Raw genomic sequence first — 20,760 nt, 5'->3', positions numbered from 1 at the left:
TCTACCTACTGAGAATACCCAAACAGCATGCCAGGTTGACAAGCCTTATAAAGCATTTTAAATTTAGAAAGTCGAAATTTCAATGTGTATTAAATCCATGGCCATTTCTGCTTCTGCTGAAGATTTTCATTGGTTCAGCTTCAGTTCTCTGCATGAGCTTCAGGGTCACAAAAGGCTCAAGGCTAAAAATATTCACTTTGCTCATCCTGTTGGGTCCACTTGCTCCACAGGATTGAAGACATAGCCATGTATAGAAATAAAGAGCATAGGAACCCCTTTGCAGCTTATAAATTAGTTGCTAGCCTGTATATTTTGTACATGGGGAAAGGTATAAACTTGTGTCCCGCAACATTGTTTGCTTCTTTTTTCTAGTCTGAGAGGTAAAATTTAGGTTGAAAATCCACAGTTGAAAGAAACCTTCCTAAGCAATCCCATTCCCTTCAAAGTGGGCAAGTAATGGTCAAGTCTGGTCAAGGAAGGGTTCTGAGCCTGTAGAGGTGAGTTCAGAAGACTGGTCTCCCTGGCCCATAAGGGCAGCTCTTTTTAGTAAGCAGTGCACCAACTGCTGCCATCACTTGGCATCAGCCCTCCAGTTATAAGTAATATAAGGTCAACAAACCACCAAACCCCAAGTCCTCCCAGCATCAATAGCTTCCCTAATGCTGTGCCAATGTGTCCCAGACAGAAACAATCTACTCCAAAACATTCCAGGAAGAAAGAGTAGAGTAGAGTGGTTGTGAAGGAGTGTCTGGTATACTTTATACAAGGTTCATCCTCTCATGGGGAGGGTCCAGGACTGGCACCCTCAATTCCATCCAGGGCCCAGCACTGGACTGACGTGTGTTTCACATCACTGTAGGCCAGACCACTGAACTTGAGACACCATAACCAAGTTCCTGACGTGTGGTTGCATTTCCAACATGATCCACTGGAGCTTCACATTCAATGAATTCATCAGGCCAGGCAACCACCCCGCTCCATGTATGTTCCCAGCCCCAGTGGCCTAGACCAGGCCTCCTCAACCACAAACCCTGGAGGGCACCCTAGGTTTTCTCATGTTATCTTGTAGGTGTTTTATAGTTTTGCACTTAATGTTTATATTTGTAATACATTTTCAATTAATTTTTGTGAAGGACATAAGGTCTTTGTCTAGATTCCTTTTTTTTTTTTTACATGTGAACATCCCAGTTGTTCTAGAACCATTTGTTAAAAAGACTCTCTTTGCTTCATTGTATTACCTTTGTTTCTTTGTTAAAGATTAGTTGACCATATTTATGTGGGTCCATTTCTGGGCTCTGTGTCCTATTTCATTAACATTTTTGTCCATTCTTTCTCCAATACGACAGTTTGATCACAGTAACTTTATAGTAAGTCTTTTTTTTCAATCCTCACCCAAGGGCATGCTTATTGATTTTAGAGAGAAGGGAAGTGGGGGGAGAGGGAGAAGGAGAGAAACATTCATGTGAGAGAGGAACATTGGTTGGTTGCCTCCTGTACATGCTCCAACCAGGTAGGGACCAAACCTGCAACCTAGACATATTCCCTTACTGGAACTGAACCTGCAACATTTTGTTTTATGGGATGATGCTCCAACCAACTGAGCTACAGTGACCAGGGCTGTGGTAAGTCTTGGAGTTGCATAGGGTCAACTTTTTTTTTCCTGTTTCAATATTGTGTTGACTCTTTTGAGTCTTCTACCTCACTCAATAAACATTAGAATATTTGTTTAATTAAAAAATTTTAAAAGATTTTATTTATTTTTTAGAGAGAGGGGAAAGGAGGCAGAAAGAGAGGTTGCCCCTCACCTGGCCCCAACTGGCAACCTGGCCTACAACCCAGGCATGTTCCCTGACTGGAAATCAAACCAGTGACCCTTCAGTTTGCAGGCCAGTGCTCAAACCACATATAAATATTAGAGTCTGTTTATTGCTATCCAAAAAATAACTTGCTGGGATTTTAATTGGGATTACATTTAATTGATAGGTCAAATTTGGAAAAACTGAGATCTTGACAATATTGAGTATTCCTATATATTAACATGGCTGTGATATTGTGATTTTTAATATATTTGTATATATACGTATATATGTGATCTCCCTCCCATTTCTGGCATAGAGCTCCTAAAACTTTTAGAGTTTCCTAAGTGATAAGAGTGTAATGGTGTCTTGATATTCATTACAAATCCCTTTTAACCAGACCTGAGTTTATGTTAATGAGGTGATCTTTGGAAAGCATGTAAGGTTGGGGCTTATTTCCAGGGGAACCAGCCAACCAACGAAACTTTGGAGAGGGGTGAGGAGATGGATGCTGAATTAATCACTAATGACCAATAATTTAATAATTATTCCTATGTAATGAAGTCTGTATAAAACTCAAAAGCCCGGGGATCAGAGAGCTCCTGGGTTGGTGACACATAGAGGCTTGGAGAGAGAGGTATGCCCAGGGAAGGCATGGAAGCTCCATGCTCTTTCTCATGCACCTTGCTCTATGCATCTTTTCCATCTGGCTGTTCCTGAGTTATATCTTTTTATAACAAACTGGTAATATACTAAGTAAAATGGTTCTCTAAGTTCTGTAAGCCACTCTAGAAAATTAATTGAACCCCTGGAGGGGATTGTTGGAAACTTTGATCCATAGCTAGTCTTTCAGAAGCATAGATGACAACCTGGACTTGTGATTTGTGTCTGAAGTGGAGTCTTGTAGGACTGAGCCCTTAACCTATGGGATCTGATATTAACTCCAGGTAGATAATATCAGAATTGAGTTTAATTGTAGGCCACCCAGTTGATGTCAGAGAATTGTTTGGTGGTGTGGAAAAAAACATACACGTCTGAATTGGTGTCAGAATCGTAGAACCTAAGTAGAGATTGGGTTTCACAATTACCTTCTCCCATCCTATTATTGCCTCCACTATCATGCCTGCTCATGAGCATGTGTTGATATGCTTGAAAGTTCTTTTTAGAAGAAATGAAGAAGAGATGAAGAAGAGGAGCCACAGAAGTAAAGGATAGGATGGACATCCCAAAGATAAAGTCTGACTTCAGTCAGAGAAAAGGAATGCAGGAAAAAGGCAAGAGAGATAATATTTTGAAGACCAAAGGACAAAAATCTTCCCAGAACAAAGAAGAGATATTTCTTGCTTTTCTGCCTGAACATCAGGGCTGTGTCCAGAGGGACTTTGGGTCAGAAGTGAAGCAGTGGGAGTGGGGCCCAAGAGAGCATTAGGAAGGGGGAAACTTCACTCAGCGATTCTGCAGTGGGAGTAGCACAAGATGTCTTTTATAAATGGCTTGCTGTCAACCATCCCCTTAGAATAGTTCAGACTTTAGAAAAGTATGAGAGGTGTGTGTGGCTAAAGAACATGAGAGACCCACTAGGACATAACTGGATACGTGTCAGTAAGACTGGGACCGTGGTCCTGTGTCAGGCCAGTTGAAGGCTTTAATCCTGCAAACTTCTAGCATTAGCGTTCTGTGACCTTATTTATTGCCAGGGCTGATGATGTCTGAGGGGCACTGGGTTACTATATAAGTATTTTCTTCATCACATATATTGAACTCATTCTAAGGAGGAGCTCTGTCCTAATCACTCCTGTATCCCCCATAGGATAATGCTTTGTACACGGTGGAAGAAATTCTTAGTCTTTGCTTTAATGCCTTGTTCAAAATTACCCTCATGTGAACCTCTGGAAGGCTTTCCCTAGGAGAAGTCTTCCCAGAGCCCCATGCATGTCCTTGTTCCTCAGGCTGTAGATGAAGGGGTTCATCATGGGAGTGACCACAGCATACATTACTGTGGCCACTGAGTCCTTCATGGAGTAGGTGTTGAGGGGCTTCAGATATACCATACAAAGTGTCCCATAGAAGAGGGTGACCACAGCCAGATGGGAGGCACAGGTGGAGAAGGCTTTGTACTTGCTAGAGGCTGATGGTATTTGGAAGATGGCACTGACAATTCGGACATAGGACATGATCATGAACCCAAAGGGTGCGAGGAATATGAGGGATCCTGTGGCAATCAACACAATGTGATTGACTTGGGTGTTGGAACATGCGATCCTCAGCAGGACGTACATCTCACAGAAAATGTAGTGGATCTTCCGAGACCCACAGAAGGTCACCCTGGTCATGAGGAGGGTGTGGATGAGGCCATAGAGGACAGAGATCACCCAACATAAGGTGAGGAACAAAATACAGAGCCCAGGGCTCATGACTGTGGTGTAGTGAAGGGGGCGGCAGATGGCCACATAGCGGTCATATGCCATTGTGGCCAGGATGAGGTTGTCCAGGGCCACCAAGGAGACCAGGAAGTAGAGCTGTGTCAGACATCCTGTGTAGGAGATGGCTCTGTTCTGGGACTGAAGGTTCACCAGTGTGTTGGGGACTGTGTTGGTGACAAAGAAGAGGTCAGTGAAGGAGAGATTGGCCAGGAAGAAGTACATGGGAGTGTGCAGGCGTGAGTCAGTGCCTATGGCCAGGATGATGAGTGAATTTCCCACCACTGTGACCAGATACATGGGCAGGAACATCCAGAACAGGACCCTCTGGTCTTCAGGACTCTCGGAGAGCCCCAGGAGTATGAAGTCTGAGACGCCGCTCTGGTTGCCTCCATGCATTTCCCACCTTTCTGCAATATCAGCACCAACAGACATTTACTATATACCCTCAATCAAATAAGAACATTCAAATAATTAAAACCAATTGTTTTTGAGCATTAAAAATATCTTAAGCTAGATTTTACTTTTTTTTTTGCATAAGAAACAATGTGATAATAAACACAGAAACAGTACATCGACAACCTTTATGTAATTTAATAATTCCAGCCATATCTAATCTGGCATACTAAATATAATAGGAATAACATCAACTGTATTATTTTATATAATATCATCTTATAACTCTCTTAGAAGTGCTTAAAGATTAGTATGTTATATTATAATATTGTACACACTTACATGATATTTAAAACAGATGTATGCAGTATAAGAAACTGGTGTTATACAATTGGACAAAGGGGAAAATTAAAAATATTGAAAAGAAAATGGAAAAATTATCATCATTTGCTGATAGGATGATCTATTTGGGAAACCTAAAACAATCAGCTGAAATGTGGTTAGAAATAAAAAGAAAGGTCAGAACACTTGAAAAGAAGTCTGGGCTCTGACACTTTCTAGCTGTGAAAACTTAGGCAAGTTATAAGTTCTTTGACTCCATTTCTTAATGTGAAAAAATGGGTGAAACTGAGAATAAAATTAAATAATAAAGTGCTTAATACAAGGAGCTAACCTTCAGTGAGTACCCAAGAAATATTCATTATTGTTATTAGTAGTAAACAATAATCAGGTATAATAAGATTAAAATATGATGTTCAACAGTTCCATTCACATTATCAACAAAGAACACTATGCATTAAGATGTTAATGAGAATCAGACAGGGTCTTCAAATTCTTCAGAGTCATAAAGTAAAATCTTAATAAACTGATAGATATACTAAGATTCCAGATAGGAAGATGAACTATTGCAAAGGTACATATTCTACCAAATTAATGTAAAATTTAACTTATCCAAAATCATAATTCTAATAGGGTTTTTAAGAAAACAAAGCTCATCTACATTTAATCTAAAAATAAGCATGAGGACTTCTGGTCAAGATGGCAGAGCAGGTAAACACTGTGCTCTCCTCCTCCCGCAACCACATCAAAATTACAGGTAAATTATGGAACAACCACACTTGAGAACCATCTGAAGACTAGCTGAACAGAACTTATATACTTAAGGATATAAAAAGAAGCCACATTGAGGTGGGCAGGAGGGGTGAAATGGGCTGGTCTCACATCCATGTGTGGTGGTTAAGAGTTTGAAGAGATATCCTGGCTGCAGAGGTCCCCCCTGAGGAGCAAGGGGTCCCAGCCCCACATCAGGTTACCCAAACCTGGAGCACCAGTGCTGGGCAGATAAGTCTCTACAACTTCTGGCTGTGAAAATCAGCAGGGACTCAGTCTGGGTGACACAAAGGGCTACTGAAAACATAGGCATCCTTTAAAGGGCCTGAGCACAGCCTCACTTGCCTTAAGTTCAGGAAAAGGGACAGCAGCATGAAAGCACCAGGGTAATATGGGGAGGAGCTGAATTGTTTGGCTTCAGGGTAAGGGCTGTAAGGGCAGCCCCTCTGGGACTAAAGTGTCATCAGGTGCCATTGTTCCTTTGTTGAACCTCCCCCTGACACAGACCCTAGATGCAGGCAGAAATGCTAGTAGGTGCCACTGTTCCTTTTTTTGAGCCCTTGCCTCACCCAGCCAGCAGCACACAGGCCTACACCAAATCTTAGTCTCCATTCACTTGGCTAACATTGCTCTTCACCTACCATGATGATTCTCTGGGACTTCATCCCAGCCAATTCACCTGCCAGGCCTGAACCTCTTTCACATGATAATCCACACAGGCAGCTGCTCTGGGCTCATGCTATGGACTATCCTAAAAATCTCCAAAAGGTCCCCAAACAAGCAGCAGCTGGCCTCTTGTCCCCAAGCCAGGCACTAGTGGTGGTTGGCCTCTATTCACAGCATACCCACTCCCAGGTATCTCCAAGACCAGCACAGGCAGCTACCAACCACAGGTCACTTTGTAGCTCCTATGAAGACACAGGCAGTGGTAGACTTTGGCCTGTACCAAGAGGCCCCAGAACCAAAACACCTGGGCTTCAGAGCATACCAGAGCACCACCCAACGAGCAGCACAAATGACATACCCAAAAGGTGGATTCAGCAGGCACCAAAGCCCCACTAAAGTGAGCCTGGCTCTGTGGGCTTAGCTCCCACACAACAGCTTGTATGTTGTAGTCATAGCCAGTTCTCATAGCCAGTCAGCCACAGGTACAAACCCACCCACTGATGTGCCAACAACAATCAAAACTCAACTCAAACAAAACAGCACACACAACACACACAAAGGGCACCCCTGGGATGCTAGCTCAGGTAGATAGGGAGACAGTGCCACTGGGTCTAGCAGGAAACCTACCACATAAGACCACCCTGCCAAGACTGGGAGACATAGAAACTCTACCTAATACATAGAAACAAACACAGGGAGGCAGCCCAAATGAGGAGACAAAGAGACATGTCCCAAATGAAAGGACAGAACAAAACCCCAGAAAGAGAACTAAGCAAAATGGAGACAAACAATCTACCAGATGCAGAGTTCAAAACACTGGTTATAAGGAACTGGTCAAGGAACTGAGGGGAAGAATAGATTATCTCAGTGAGAACTTCAACAAAGAGATAGGAAATATAAAAAAGAAGATAGAAACAAAAAAGAACCAGTCATAAATGAGGAGGAATAATAACTGAAATGAAGAATACATTACAGGGAATCAACAGTGGATTAGATGAAGCAGAGGAATAAATCAGTGACTTGGAAGACAAGGTAGCAGAAAACACCCAATCAGAGCAGCAAAAAGAAAAAAAGAATCCAAGAAATGAGGTTAGTTTAAGCAATCTCTGGGACCACATCAAGCACATCAACATTCACATCATAGGGCTACCAGAAGGAAAAGAGAGATCAAGGGATTGAAAACCTATTTGAAGAAATAATGATTGAAAACTTCTCTAACCTGCTAAAGGAAATAGACATGTAAGTCCAGGAAGCAGAGAGAGTTTAAAATAAGATGAACTCAAAAGAGGCACATGCCAAGACACATCATAATTGAAATGCCAAAGGTTAAAGACAAAGAGAGAATCTTAACTTCAGCAAGAGAAAAACAGTTAGGTACATACAAAGAAGCCCCCATAAGACTGTCAGCTGATTTCTCAACAGAAAATTTACAGGCCAGAGGGATTGGTATGAAATAATTCAAGTGATGAAAAGCAAGGACCTGCAACCAAGATCCCTCTACCCAGCAAGGCTATCATTTAGAATAGAAGGAAGAGCTCCCAAGACAAGAAAAAGCTGGAGTTTATCACTACCAAAACAGTATTACAAGAAATGTTAAAGGGGCTTATTTAAGAGGAAGGAGAAACAAATGAAAAATATGAATAAGAAAATACTAAAAGAAAAGAGTTTTCTCTGATGAAGGCAAATACATAATAAAAACAGTGAATCACCCAACAGTAGCTAGTACAAAGGTTAAAAGGCAAAAGTAGAGTAGTGTGTAACACTACAGTAACTTAAGAGAGAGACACACACAAACATATAGAAAAGAAGTAAATAATGACAAAAACATAAATGTGGAAGGGGTGAGTGAAAATGCTAATGATTATATTGTAGAATGTGTTCAAACTAAAGTGACCATCAACTTAAAATAGACAGCTACAAACCTAGCTTGGTATATGTGAAGTGCATCTGCCTGGCAGGAGAGAAGGCAGGAGACAGGTAAGAGGGCTGGGCAACTCCAGAGGACATCCAGAGGATTTGGTTCCTCTGCTTTCTAGGCCTCAAGTCAGGCATCTCTCTCATTTTATTGCACATTAAAATCACCTGGGATGCTTTAAAACAAAAAGCCTTTTATTGATTATGTTCCAGTTAAAGGTGAGATCATATGGTATTTGTCCCTCACCGCCTGGCTTATTTCACTTAGCATAATGCTCTCCAGTTCCATCCATGCCACTGCAAAGGGTATAAGCTCCTTTTTTCTCTCTGCTAGAGACATTGAAATTAAGAAGATTGTAACAATAGCCAGAGGGGAGTGGGGAGGGAATAGTGGGGAGAGGGGTCTATAGGAGCTACTATAAAGGACACAGGGACAAAATCAAGGGGGAGGGTAGAGGTCAGGGAGGGAGGTGGGACTGGCTGGGGTGGGGTGGAGGGATGGGGAGAAAATGCAGACAATTGTAACTGAATAAAAATAAATAAATTAATTAAAAAATAAAACAAAAAGCCTTTGTTCTTGTCCCCTTATGTCCTTCCTTCAGTATTGAGAGCCAAGTTTTTTTGTTTTTTAATCACCTGGAGATTCTGACTGTACACTTTGGGAAACACTGTTCCTAGCTTGTAGGAGTCAGGAAGTTCTGAACATTTGTGTGGTCAGTTGTCTTTAATTCACTCTGCAGTGTGGCTGGGTGGAGAGGGGAAAGAGCGTGGGGCGGCGTGGAAAAGGGCTCTAAACTCAGCATTGGACAACTTTCCTTTCATATCTCCTGGGTTGCTCTCTAGCTGCATGACCTTGAGGAGGGCACACAATCTCCTTGAGCCTCCTCATCCTACCCATTCATCTTTCTTGAAAGTTTGAGAATCACACACAATACTGTTTGACAGCAGTTTGAAGACAATATAATGTTAGATTGTTCTTAACTTCAATGTCTCTGGTTATATTTTGCTTTTTTCTTTTGTTGATTATGTTCCAGTTAAAGATGAGATCATATGGTATTTGTCCCTCACCATCTGGCTTATTTCACTTAGCATAATGCTCCACTGAAGTTAAGAACAATGTAACAATAGCCAGAGGTGAGGGGGGAAGGGATAGTGGGGAGAAGGGTTTTCAGGAACTACTATAAAGGACACATGGACAAAACCAAGGGGGAGGGTGGAAGCAGGGGAGGGAGGTGGGTTTGGCTGGGGTGGGATAGAGGGGTGGGGAGAAAATGCAGACAACTGTAATTGAACAACAATAAAATAATTTAAAAATTGAAAAAAGGCACAAATAATACAGTCAATAATACAATCAAAACTACATAAATATTTTTCATTTATCATTAAAAAAAGAAAACTATAGAATGAAAAAAAAGATTGGAGGGATTGTTATATTACTGTTAAAAGCTAAGAAGGTAGATTATCTGAAGATACTCAAAGTATATGTTTTTGTGAGATAGAGAAAATGGAGAAGAGAGAAGATAAGAAAAGGGGGGAGGAAGAAAGAGGGGAGAGAGAGAGAGAGGGGTGCAGGAGGGGAGAGGAGAATGTCTGAGATGTCCAGACCTTACCCCCTCTGTCTGTGCTGGTCTCAAAGTTGCCTCGTTCTGCTGCTTTCACTTTCTTTCTGTACAGGATGAAAATTTGTCAGGACGTAAGGGATTGTAAGGTGTTGTTTCTGAATGGGATTTGGTGATTCATCCTATTGGCTGAAGCTGGGAAGGAGGAATTACTTGCTGGATCTTCAGTGCCTGCATGAAAGGAGGAGCATGTAAGGCTGTGGACACTCTGACAATCCTTGGGAATCTGAGAACTAACCCCTTGATACCAGGTTCCTGAGGAAAGGGACTGAGCTGGAGCCACATCAGGCCCATTTGTCAGTTTTGAAGAGGCGTTGGGGACAACAATCCCAAGATGGCTTGTTGAGATGAACCTGGATAATTGCTCCAGTATTAGTATCTGTAAGCAAAAGCCTTGGGAAATGAGTTGTTTATGAGGAGTAAACCAATTCCACATTGGGCAGCAATCCTAAAGGGCACCCTAGGAGTAAGAATAAGCCATAATTAAAGAAGACCTCCTGGCTTGGAGTCTTTGGAAGACTGGAAAAATCTCAAGCACTATATTTGGATTAGGATGATTTCAGATTGCTAGTAAACCTGAGTACTAAGGAAAAGCAATGGAAAAACATAATATTTGGAGGGGAATAGTGTCATCTTAGACCTCCAATTATTTCTCTTAATAGTTTTTTAAACACAATATTCAGCCCAAACCCAGAGAAGCAAATATGTATAGGAAATAGGGTTCTAAAAGCAAGAACAACAGATGAAAGCATAACACAGGGACTCCAGCTAATACAATAATCAGACATAGATGGAAAAACAATCATGTTTACAAGGGTTTTTGAGATAGAGCCAAGCCAGAAAATTTTGACCAGACTCTTTACAAACTAAACAAACAAGAGTAACCAGCAGCCAGATGAACACATTCCCAGCCCTGCAAAGATCTCTCATGTTCTTTTCTAGATAGTATTCCTACAAGGGCACTCACTCCCCTGACTCCTACTAGCGTCCATTAGTTTTGCTCATTTTTGTACTTTATTTAAACAGTACCTTTTATACTCTCTTGTTTGCTCCTTTCACTCACTGTTATATACGTGACATTCATCTATACTGTTGTGCGTGCTGGTAGATTGTTCATTTTATTGCTGTGTAGTGTTCTGTTGTGTGAATATCCCATCAAAACCTATTCTACCATGGAGGGGCATGCTCAGTTTCCATCGGCTGTTATGAACAGTGTGGCTACATGTCGCTCTTGGGCATCTATCTGTAGGAGGGGAATTACTGGGTAACAGGGCAGGTCTATGTCTAGTTTTTGTAGATAATGCTAAACAATCTTTTCATAATAATTTTGAAGGTGTTTATATGCATAAAGATTAATATCTAATTATTTCCATAAAAGATGTACTTGTCCAACACCTAGCATTTTATAAGAATTCCAGGTGCTCCACATTCTTACCATGATTTGGTATTTTTCCATTCTTTTCATTTGAGCTTTTTATTGGGTGTATAGATAGTAAAATCTTATTGTGGTTTTACTTTTCATTTCCATGATGACAAACGAACCAAACATCTTTTCATATGGTTATCCTCCATAAGTATATCCTCTTAAATAATATACCATTAACTGCTTACCCCATTTTTTTATTGTGTTGTCTGTCTTTTTCACGTTGATTTATACTAATTCTTTATATATCCTGGTTATGAGTGCTTTGTCAGATGAATGTATAAATATCTTCTTCAACTTTTGGGGTTGACCTTCATTCAATTAACAGTATGTTCAGAAACATATTTTAATTTTAGTGCAGTCCAGTATATTAATTTTCATTTTATAGTTTGTGCTTTTAAAGTCTCATTTAATAATCTTCGCTAAATCTTTGCCAATATTCTCCTATAAAAGATACATTGTTTTTAATTTCTTTTTCTTTTTTTTAAAGATTTTATTTACTTTTAGAGAGAAGGGAAGAGAGAGAAAGAGAAGGAGAGAAACATCAATGTGTGGTTGACGTTTCTCACGCACCCCCTACTGGGGACCTGGCCTGCAACTCAGCCATGTGCCCTGACTGGGAATTGAACTGGTGTCCCTTTGATTCACAGGCCGGAGCTCAATCCACTGAGCTATACCAGCCAGGGCAAAAGATACATTGTTTTATCTTTCACATTTAAATGTACTGTCAATCTAGAATCGATTTTGGTGTCAGGTGAGGGATAGATTAAGATATATTTTTCTCCCCAAAGCATGGATATCCAACTGACCCAACCCCACTTACTGAAAAGACCACCCTTTCCCCACTGCATTGCCATATGAATTTTACCATTGCTCAGGTGACTGTGTATATGTGAATCTATTCCATTTGTCAGTTTGTCTATCCTTGAGTCAATACTCCACTCATTAATTACTGTATTTTCTAATAGGATTGATATATAGTTAAATCCTTTGTTTTTTTCTCATTTAGTATTTCTTTGTCTATTGTTGGCTGAATTTTCATATAAATTTTATTGTAAGCTTGCCAATTTCCTCAAAAAGACCTACTGGGATTTTGATTTATACTGTATTGAAATTAGATTAATTTGAGGGTCTCATTATTAATCTTTGTAATAATGAGACTGCTAAATCATGAAACTGGTCTATTTTTCCAATGTTCCTTTAAAATTATCTCAGTAACATTGTGTAGTCTTCAGTAGAGTTCTTTCACATCTTTTGCTGATTTATCCTTAAGTATTTGATGCTTTTAAATTTTATGGTAATTATATCCTAAGAACCCCAAAACACCAATCCAAAAGAACCTATGCACCCCACTGTTCATAGCAGCACAATTTACAATAACTAAGTGCTGGAAGCAACCTAAGTGTCCATCAGTAAATGAATGGATCAAAAAACTATGGTACCTTTACATGATGAAATACTACACAGCAGAAAGAAAGAAGGAGCTCCTATCCTTGGCAACAGAATGAATGGAACTGGAGAGCATTATGCTAAGTGAAATAAGACAGGCAGTGAGGGACAAATATCATACGATCTCACCTTTAAGTGGAACCTAACCAACAAAACAAACAAGCAAGCAAAATATAACCAGAGACATTGAAATTAAGAACAATCTGACAGTAACCAGAAGGGAAGTGGGAGGGAATAAAAGGGTGAAAGGGGGGAAGGGTTTCAGGAACAACTATAAAGGACACATGGACAAAACCAAGGGGGGAGGAAGCAGCGGGGAGAGGTGGAGATGGCTGGAGTTGTGGGGAGTGGTAGGGGGTGAATGCAGACAACTGTACTTGAACAATAAAATAATTAAAAAAATAAAATGCTATGGTAATTGATGACATTTTTTTAAAAAAAATATATTTATTGATTATGCTATTACAGTTGTCCCATTTCCCCCCCCACTCCACTCCATCCTGCCCACCCCCCTCCCTCCCACATTCCCCCCCTATAGTTCATGTCCATGGGTCATACTTATAAGTTCTTTGGCTTCTACATTTCCTACACTATTTTTACCCTCCCCCTGTCTATTTTCCACCTATCATCTATGCTACTTATTCTCTGTACCTTTACCCCCCTCTCCCCCTCCCACTCCCTTATTGACAACCCTCATGTTCTAGTTGTTTCCCTAGTTTGCTCTCGTTTTTGTTTTATGTGTGGTCGTTAATAACTGTGAGTTTGCTGTCATTTTTACTGTTCCTATTTTTGATCTTTTTCTTAGGTAACTCCCTTTAACATTTCATATAATAAGGGCTTGGTGATGATGAGCCTCTTCAACTTGACCGTATCTGAGAAGCACTTTATCCTCCCTTCCATTCTAAATGATAGCTTTGCTGGATACAGTAATCTTGGACGTAGGTCCTTGCGTTTAATCTTGGGTAATGTAATTATGATGTGTCTTGTTGTGTTCCTCCTTGGGTCCAGCTTCTTTGGGACTCTCTGAGCTTCCTGGACTTCCCGGAAGTCTATTTCCTTTGCCAGATCGGGGAAGTTCTCCATTATTTGTTCAAATAAGTTTTCAATTTTTTGTTCTTCCTCTTCTCCTTCTGGCACCCCTATAATTCGGATGTTGGAACGTTTCAAGGTGTCCTGGAGGTTCCTAAGCCTCTCCTCATTTTTCCAAGTTCTTGTTTCTTCATTCTTTTCTGGTTGAATGTTTGTTTCTTCCTTCTGGTCCATACCATTGATTTGAGTCCCAGTTTCCTTCTCATCACTATTGGTTCCCTGAACATTTTCCTTTGTTTCTCTTAGCATAGGCTTCATTTTTTCATCTGTTTTTCGAATAGATTCAACCAAGTCTGTGAGCATATTGATAACCAGTGCTTTGAACTGTGCATCCGATAGGTTGGCTATCTCTTCGTTGCTTAGTTGTATTTTTTCTGGAGCTTTGAAGTGTTCTGTCATTTGGGCCATTTTTTTTGTTTGTTTGTCTTGGCGCGTCTGTTACTTTAAGGGGCGGAGCCTTAGGTGTTCACCAGGGCTGGGTAATGCTGGTCGCTGCGCAGTGATGCTGTATGTGGGGGTGGGGCCGAGAGGGAGCAATGGCACCCGCTTCACTCTCCTCTGGATTTCAGTCTTTCACTCCGCTACCCACAGTCAAACTGGGCCCCTCTGGTGCTGGTTCCCGAGTAAGTGGGCCTGTGCACACTCTAGGCCCCTGTGGGTCTCTCCAACAACCTCTCCTGTGAGGCTGGGAGTCTCTCCTGCGGCCCCAACCCCCAGGGGCGCTTTCAATCAGAGGTTTGAGGCTTTATTTCCCCGAGCTGGAGCCCTGGGTTGCGCAGCAGTCTGCTTCTCTGCCCGCCGTTCGTCCGGTTTATCTGTGGGCGAATGTGGTGCCGCAATGTGCTATCCGCCACTCTGCCTGCCCCACTCTCCGCCACTCTGAGTCCGGCCCTCTGGGTTTATCTGTGCAAATGTGGGACCGCAGGGTCTGCTAGTGCTCGGACTGCCTGCGCCATTTGTCCCACACTCCGCCAGTCTCAGTCCTGCCACAGCCACGCGAGTCCTCTCCACCCCAGTGCCGTCTCCGCCCCTCCTACCGGTCTGGATGAATGATTATTTTCTGTTTCCTTGGTGTTGGTCCCCCTTGCTGTTCGATTCTCTGTTGGTTCTGGTTGTGCGAGGAGGCGCAGTGTGTCTACCTACGCCGCCATCTTGGTTCCAATTGATGACATTTTAAAGATTTTGTTTTTTACTTGTTTGCTACTCATATGTAGTAATACAATTGATTTTTGCTTATTGATCTTGTATTTGGTGATCTTATTAGGGACACCAATAATTACATTTGTTTGTAGATTCTTTTGTATTTTTTATGTTTGTACTTAGGTTTTTGAACTGTGACATTTTTTCTTACTTTCCAATCCTTATGGTTTTGTTTTTTTTTTAAATTTCTTTTTCTCATCTTTTCTTGTCAAAAGGCTGAATGTAATTTCAACTCCTTAACAGTTAAGGAGTAGTTACATTTGTACAGTCCTAAAATTATTTCAGCCCTTTGAAGGCAACCGTGAGGCTGATGTGGCCCCTGGTGAAAATGAATTTGACGCCCCTGACTTAGAGCATTAACTAGGTTTTCAGTATAACATTGAAAAAAATGTGGTGATAAATGACTCTTGTTTCCTCACTGATCTTTAAGGAAAGCTTTAAATATTTCACAATTGTGTATGTTTCCTTCGAATTAGGGGGTCAACAAACTACACTTTGGGAGTCAAATCTAATTGCCATTTGTTTTTGTAAATAAATTTGATTGGAACACAGCCTGGTCCATTCATTTACACATGATTGCTTTTATGCTACAATGACAGTTATGCAAATGTTTATTTATTTACTTGCATGTGGACTTTTTCTTTTTTTATTTTGTTCAAATACACATAACATTTACCATCTTAATGATTTTTTTTAAATATATTTATTGATTATGCTATTACAGTTGTCCCATTCCCCCCCCACTCCACTCCATCCTGCCCACCCCCCTCCCTCCCACGTTCCCCCCCCATAGTTCATGTCCATGGGTCATACTTATAAGTTCTTTGGCTTCTACATTTCCTACACTATTTTTACCCTCCCCCTGTCTATTTTCCACCTATCATCTATGCTATTTATTCTCTGTACCTTTACCCCCCTCTCCCCCTCTCCCCCTCCCACTCCCTTATTGACAACCCTCATGTTCTAGTTGTTTGCCTAGTTTGCTCTCGTTTTTGTTTTATGTGTGGTCGTTAATAACTGTGAGTTTGCTGTCATTTTTACTGTTCCTATTTTTGATCTTCTTTTTCTTAGGTAACTCCCTTTAACATTTCATATAATAAGGGCTTGGTGATGATGAGCCTCTTCAACTTGACCGTATCTGAGAAGCACTTTATCCTCCCTTCCATTCTAAATGATAGCTTTGCTGGATACAGTAATCTTGGACGTAGGTCCTTGCGTTTAATCTTGGGTAATGTAATTATGATGTGTCTTGTTGTGTTCCTCCTTGGGTCCAGCTTCTTTGGGACTCTCTGAGCTTCCTGGACTTCCCGGAAGTCTATTTCCTTTGCCAGATCGGGGAAGTTCTCCATTATTTGTTCAAATAAGTTTTCAATTTTTTGTTCTTCCTCTTCTCCTTCTGGCACCCCTATAATTCGGATGTTGGAACGTTTTAAGGTGTCCTGGAGGTTCCTAAGCCTCTCCTCATTTTTCCAAGTTCTTGTTTCTTCATTCTTTTCTGGTTGGATGTTTGTTTCTTCCTTCTGGTCCAGACAATTGATTTGAGTCCCAGTTTCCTTCTCATCACTATTGGTTCCCTGTACATTTTCCTTTGTTTCTCTTAGCATAGGCTTCATTTTTTCATCTGTTTTTCGAATAGATTCAACCAAGTCTGTGAGCATATTGATAACCAGTGCTTTGAACTGTGCATCCGATAGGTTGGCTATCTCTTCGTCGCTTAGTTGTATTTTTTCTGGAGCTTTGAAGTGTTCTGTCATTTGGGCCATTTTTTTTGTTTGTCTTGGCGCCTCTGTTACTTTAAGGGGCGGAGCCTTAGGTGTTCACCAGGGCTGGGTAATGCTGGTCGCTGCGCAGTGATGCTGTATGTGGGGGCGGGGCCGAGAGGGAGCAATGGCGCCCGCTTCACTCTCCTCCGGATTTCAGTCTTTCACTCCGCTACCCACAATCAAACTGGGCCCCTCTGGTGCTGGTTCCCGAGTAAGTGGGCCTGTGCACACTCTAGGCCCCTGTGGGTCTCTCCAACAACCTCTCCTGTGAGGCTGGGAGTCTCTCCTGCGGCCCCAACCCCCAGGGGCGCTTTCAATCAGAGGTTTGAGGCTTTATTTCCCTGAGCTGGGGCCCTGGGTTGCGCAGTGGTCTGCTTCTCTGCCCGCCGTTCGTCCGGTTTATCTGTGGGCGAATGTGGTGCCGCAAGGTGCTACCTGCCACTCTGCCTGCCCCACTCTCCGCCACTCTGAGTCCGGCCCTCTGGGTTTATCTGTGCAAATGTGGGACTGCAGGTTCTGCTAGTGCTTGGACTGCCTGCGCCATTTGTCCCACACTCCGCCAGTCTCAGTCCTGCCACAGCCACGCGAGTCCTCTCCACCCCAGTGCCGTCTCCGCCCCTCCTACCGGTCTGGATGAATGATTATTTTCTGTTTCCTTGGTGTTGGTCCCCCTTGCTGTTCGATTCTCTGTCAGTTCTGGTTGTGCGAGGAGGCGCAGTGTGTCTACCTACGCCGCCATCTTGGTTCTCTCCATCTTAATGATTTTTAAGTGCACACTTTCGAGGTATTAAATACAGTCACATTGTTGTGCAGCCATGGCCACCATCACCACCTGTAACCCCTTTCCTCTTTGAAATCTGAAACTCTATGTTAAACAGTAACTCCCCATCCTCCCCTCCCTCAAGCCCCTGGTAACTACCATTATACTTTCTGACTTTATGATTTCAGGTACTCTAAGCACCTCATATAAGTGGAATCATGCAGTATTTATCTTTTTGTGACTGGCTTATTTTACTTAGCATATAGGATAATGTCCTCAAAGTTAGTCCATGTTGTAGAATATTGCAGAATTTACTTTCTTTAAAAGTAAAAAAAGGTTGTATAATAACCCATTGTATGAATAAACCACACTTTGGCAATCCTTTCATTGGTTGATTGACACTTGGGTTGCTTCCATGTTCTAGTTATTGTGAATAATTCCATGAACATAGGTATACGAATATTGCTTTAAGACCCTGATTTCAATTCCTTTCGGTATATACCCAGATGTGGCATTGCTATGTCATATTTTAATTCTATTTTTAATTTTTTGAGAAATTTCCACACTGTTTTCCACAGTGGCTATACCTTTTAAATTCTCAACAGTGCACAGGCTTCCAGTTTCTTCATATCTCTACCCATACTTGTTGCTTTCTGTTTTGTTTTTTTTTTATAATAGGCATCCCAATGAGAGTGAGGTGGTATCTCATTGTAGCTTGATTTGCATTTCCCTAATGATTAGCGATGTTGAACATCTTTTCGTGTGCTTATTGGTCATTTGTGTGTCTTTGAACAAATGTTTTCTGCCCACTTTTGAATCAGGTTGTTTGTTTTTGTTGTGGAATGTTAGGCATTCTCTCTATGTTCTGGATATTATTCCCTTATTAGAGAAATGATCTAAAATATTTTCTCCTTTTAGTTTTATCTTTTTGTATTTACTGTAGTCTTTTTCTCTGTTGTGACTATGAGGCTTGACTAAAACTTGATGTAGGTATAATGTGTCTTTTAAGCTGATAAAATATAACTTCAACCATATGCAACGACTCTCACTTTTACTCCCTCCCCACACTTTGTTATTGATGTCAGAATTTACTTCTTTTTAAATGATGTAACCACTGACAAGTTTTTGTCGTTATACTTAACACTTTTGTCTTTTAATTTTTATACTATGGTTATATGTGACTTTGTATCACCATTACAGTATTATTTTATTTGGTATGTTTTTACATATTTAACTTTAACAGTGAGATTTATAGTTTATATACTTTGGAGTACTGTTTAGTATCATTATTTTTAACTTGAACTCCTTAAGCACTTCTTGAAAGGCAGGTCTAGTGGTGATTAACTTCCTCAGCTTTTGTTTGCCTGGGAAAGACTTTATTGATCCTTTCTTTTTTTTAAGCCTCACCTGACAATATGTTTATTGACTTGAGAAAGAGAAAGAGGGATTGATGTGAGCAGGAAACGTTCATCGATTGCCTCCAGTATGCACCCCAACCAAAGACTGAACACAAAACCTAGGTATGTGCACTGCCTGGGAATTGAACTTCGGGTGTATGGGACAATGCTCCAACCAACTGAGCCACCTGGCCAGGTGATCCTTCCTTTTTGAAAGAAAGTTTTGCTGGAAATAATGTTCTTGGCTGACAATATTTTTTCTTTCAGCACTTTAAATTAAATGTATCATCTTACTCTTCTCTGGCCTGTTCAGTGACTTCTGAGAAATCATCCGATAGTCCTGCATCCTTTGTATGTGATGTATTACTTTTATCTTGCTGCTTTCAAAATGAGCTCATTGCCTTTGACTTTGTGGTATTATTATAATATGTCTTTGTGTAGATCTCTTTAGGTTGAAACTATTTGGGATATTTGGGATTCATAAATTTTGAAGTCCAGTTCCCTTTCCAGATTTGGGAAGTTTTCAACTATGATTTCTTTAAGTATAGTCATGCATCACTTAACAATGGAGGTATGTTCCAAGAAATATATCATTAGGCAATTTCATTTGTGTGAACACCACAGAGTGCACTTACAGAAACCTATGGGGTACAGCCTACTACACACCTAGGCTCTACGGTCTAGGCTGTTTCTCCTGGGCTACAAACGTACAGCATATCACTCTGCTGAATACTGTAGGCAATTGAACATCATGGTAAGTCTTTGTGTACCTAAACATAATAAACATAGAAAAGGTGCAATAAAAATATGGTATAAAAGACTTAAAAAACCAGGAACTACTATAAAGGATACATGGACAAAACCAAGGGGAAGGGTAGAGGTGGGGGAGGGAGGTGGGTTCAGCTGGGGTGGGGTGGAGGGATGGGGAGAAAAGGCATACAACTGTAATTGAATAACAATAAAAAGTAAAAAAAAAAAAGACTTAAAAAATGGTACACCTGGGTAGGGCACTTACCATCAACAGAGCTTGTGGGACTGAAGTTTTTCTGGGTGAGTCAGTGAGCGAGTGAGAAGAGCATGTGAGCATCCAGGACATTAGTGTCCACTACTGTAGACTTTATAAACACTGTAAATATAGGTTACACTAAATCTATAAAAAATATTTTTCAGCTCCATATAATCTTATGGGACTACCATCATATACATGGTCTGTTGTTGAGATGACTGCAAGCTTTCTCTTCTCTTCTTTTTCTCTTTCTTTTTCCTTTGGGACTTCATGATGAGTGTATTCTTTTACTGCTGTCTTGTAAGTCTCATATGCTTTCTTTAGTATTTTTAATCCTTTCTTTTTATTTCTCTGCCTCGGTCATTTCAAAGAACCTATCTTGGCATTCACTGATTCTTTCTTCTGCTTCATCAACTTATCAGTTGAAGCTGATGTTTTTAGTTCATCCATTGAATTCTTCAGCTCTAATTTTTAAAATCTCTTTTTAATGGTTTTTATTTTTTGTTAAACTTCTCCTTTTGTTCATGTATTATTTCTAGATTTTGTTTTGTGTTCTCTACAGCTCAGTGAACTTATTTAAGAATGTCATTTTGAATTTTTGTCAGGCAGTTTGTTTGTCTCCATTTCTTTAGAGTTGAGGTTAGAGTTTTATATTGCTCCTTTGTTGGTGACATAGTTCCCTGATTTTCTGTGATCCTGGTAGCTTTTCATTGTGTGTGTGCATGTGAGGAAACACAGTAGAAGACAACTTG

The 20,760-nt window shown here is 40.8% G+C and overlaps 1 protein-coding gene across 1 annotated transcript; it reads right to left on the bottom strand.

The window, feature by feature from the left end:
* Positions 1 to 3,596: 3,596 nt before the first annotated feature.
* On the bottom strand, positions 3,597 to 10,075 carry LOC112308857 (olfactory receptor 1D2). Its single transcript, XM_024565142.3, has 2 exons — positions 9,908 to 10,075; positions 3,597 to 4,626 (listed from the first exon to the last, which is right to left on the bottom strand). Exon 2 carries the CDS (start codon positions 4,613 to 4,615, stop codon positions 3,674 to 3,676), a length of 942 nt encoding a protein of 313 aa, XP_024420910.2. The 5' UTR covers positions 4,616 to 4,626; positions 9,908 to 10,075; the 3' UTR covers positions 3,597 to 3,673.
* Positions 10,076 to 20,760: the final 10,685 nt, after the last annotated feature.

Source organism: Desmodus rotundus, chromosome 9 (genome assembly GCF_022682495.2).
Source record: "Desmodus rotundus isolate HL8 chromosome 9, HLdesRot8A.1, whole genome shotgun sequence".
Classification (NCBI taxonomy): domain Eukaryota; kingdom Metazoa; phylum Chordata; class Mammalia; order Chiroptera; family Phyllostomidae; genus Desmodus; species Desmodus rotundus.
The sequence above is the reverse complement of the archived record's forward strand: the minus strand, read 5'-3'. Positions and strand labels throughout refer to the sequence as shown.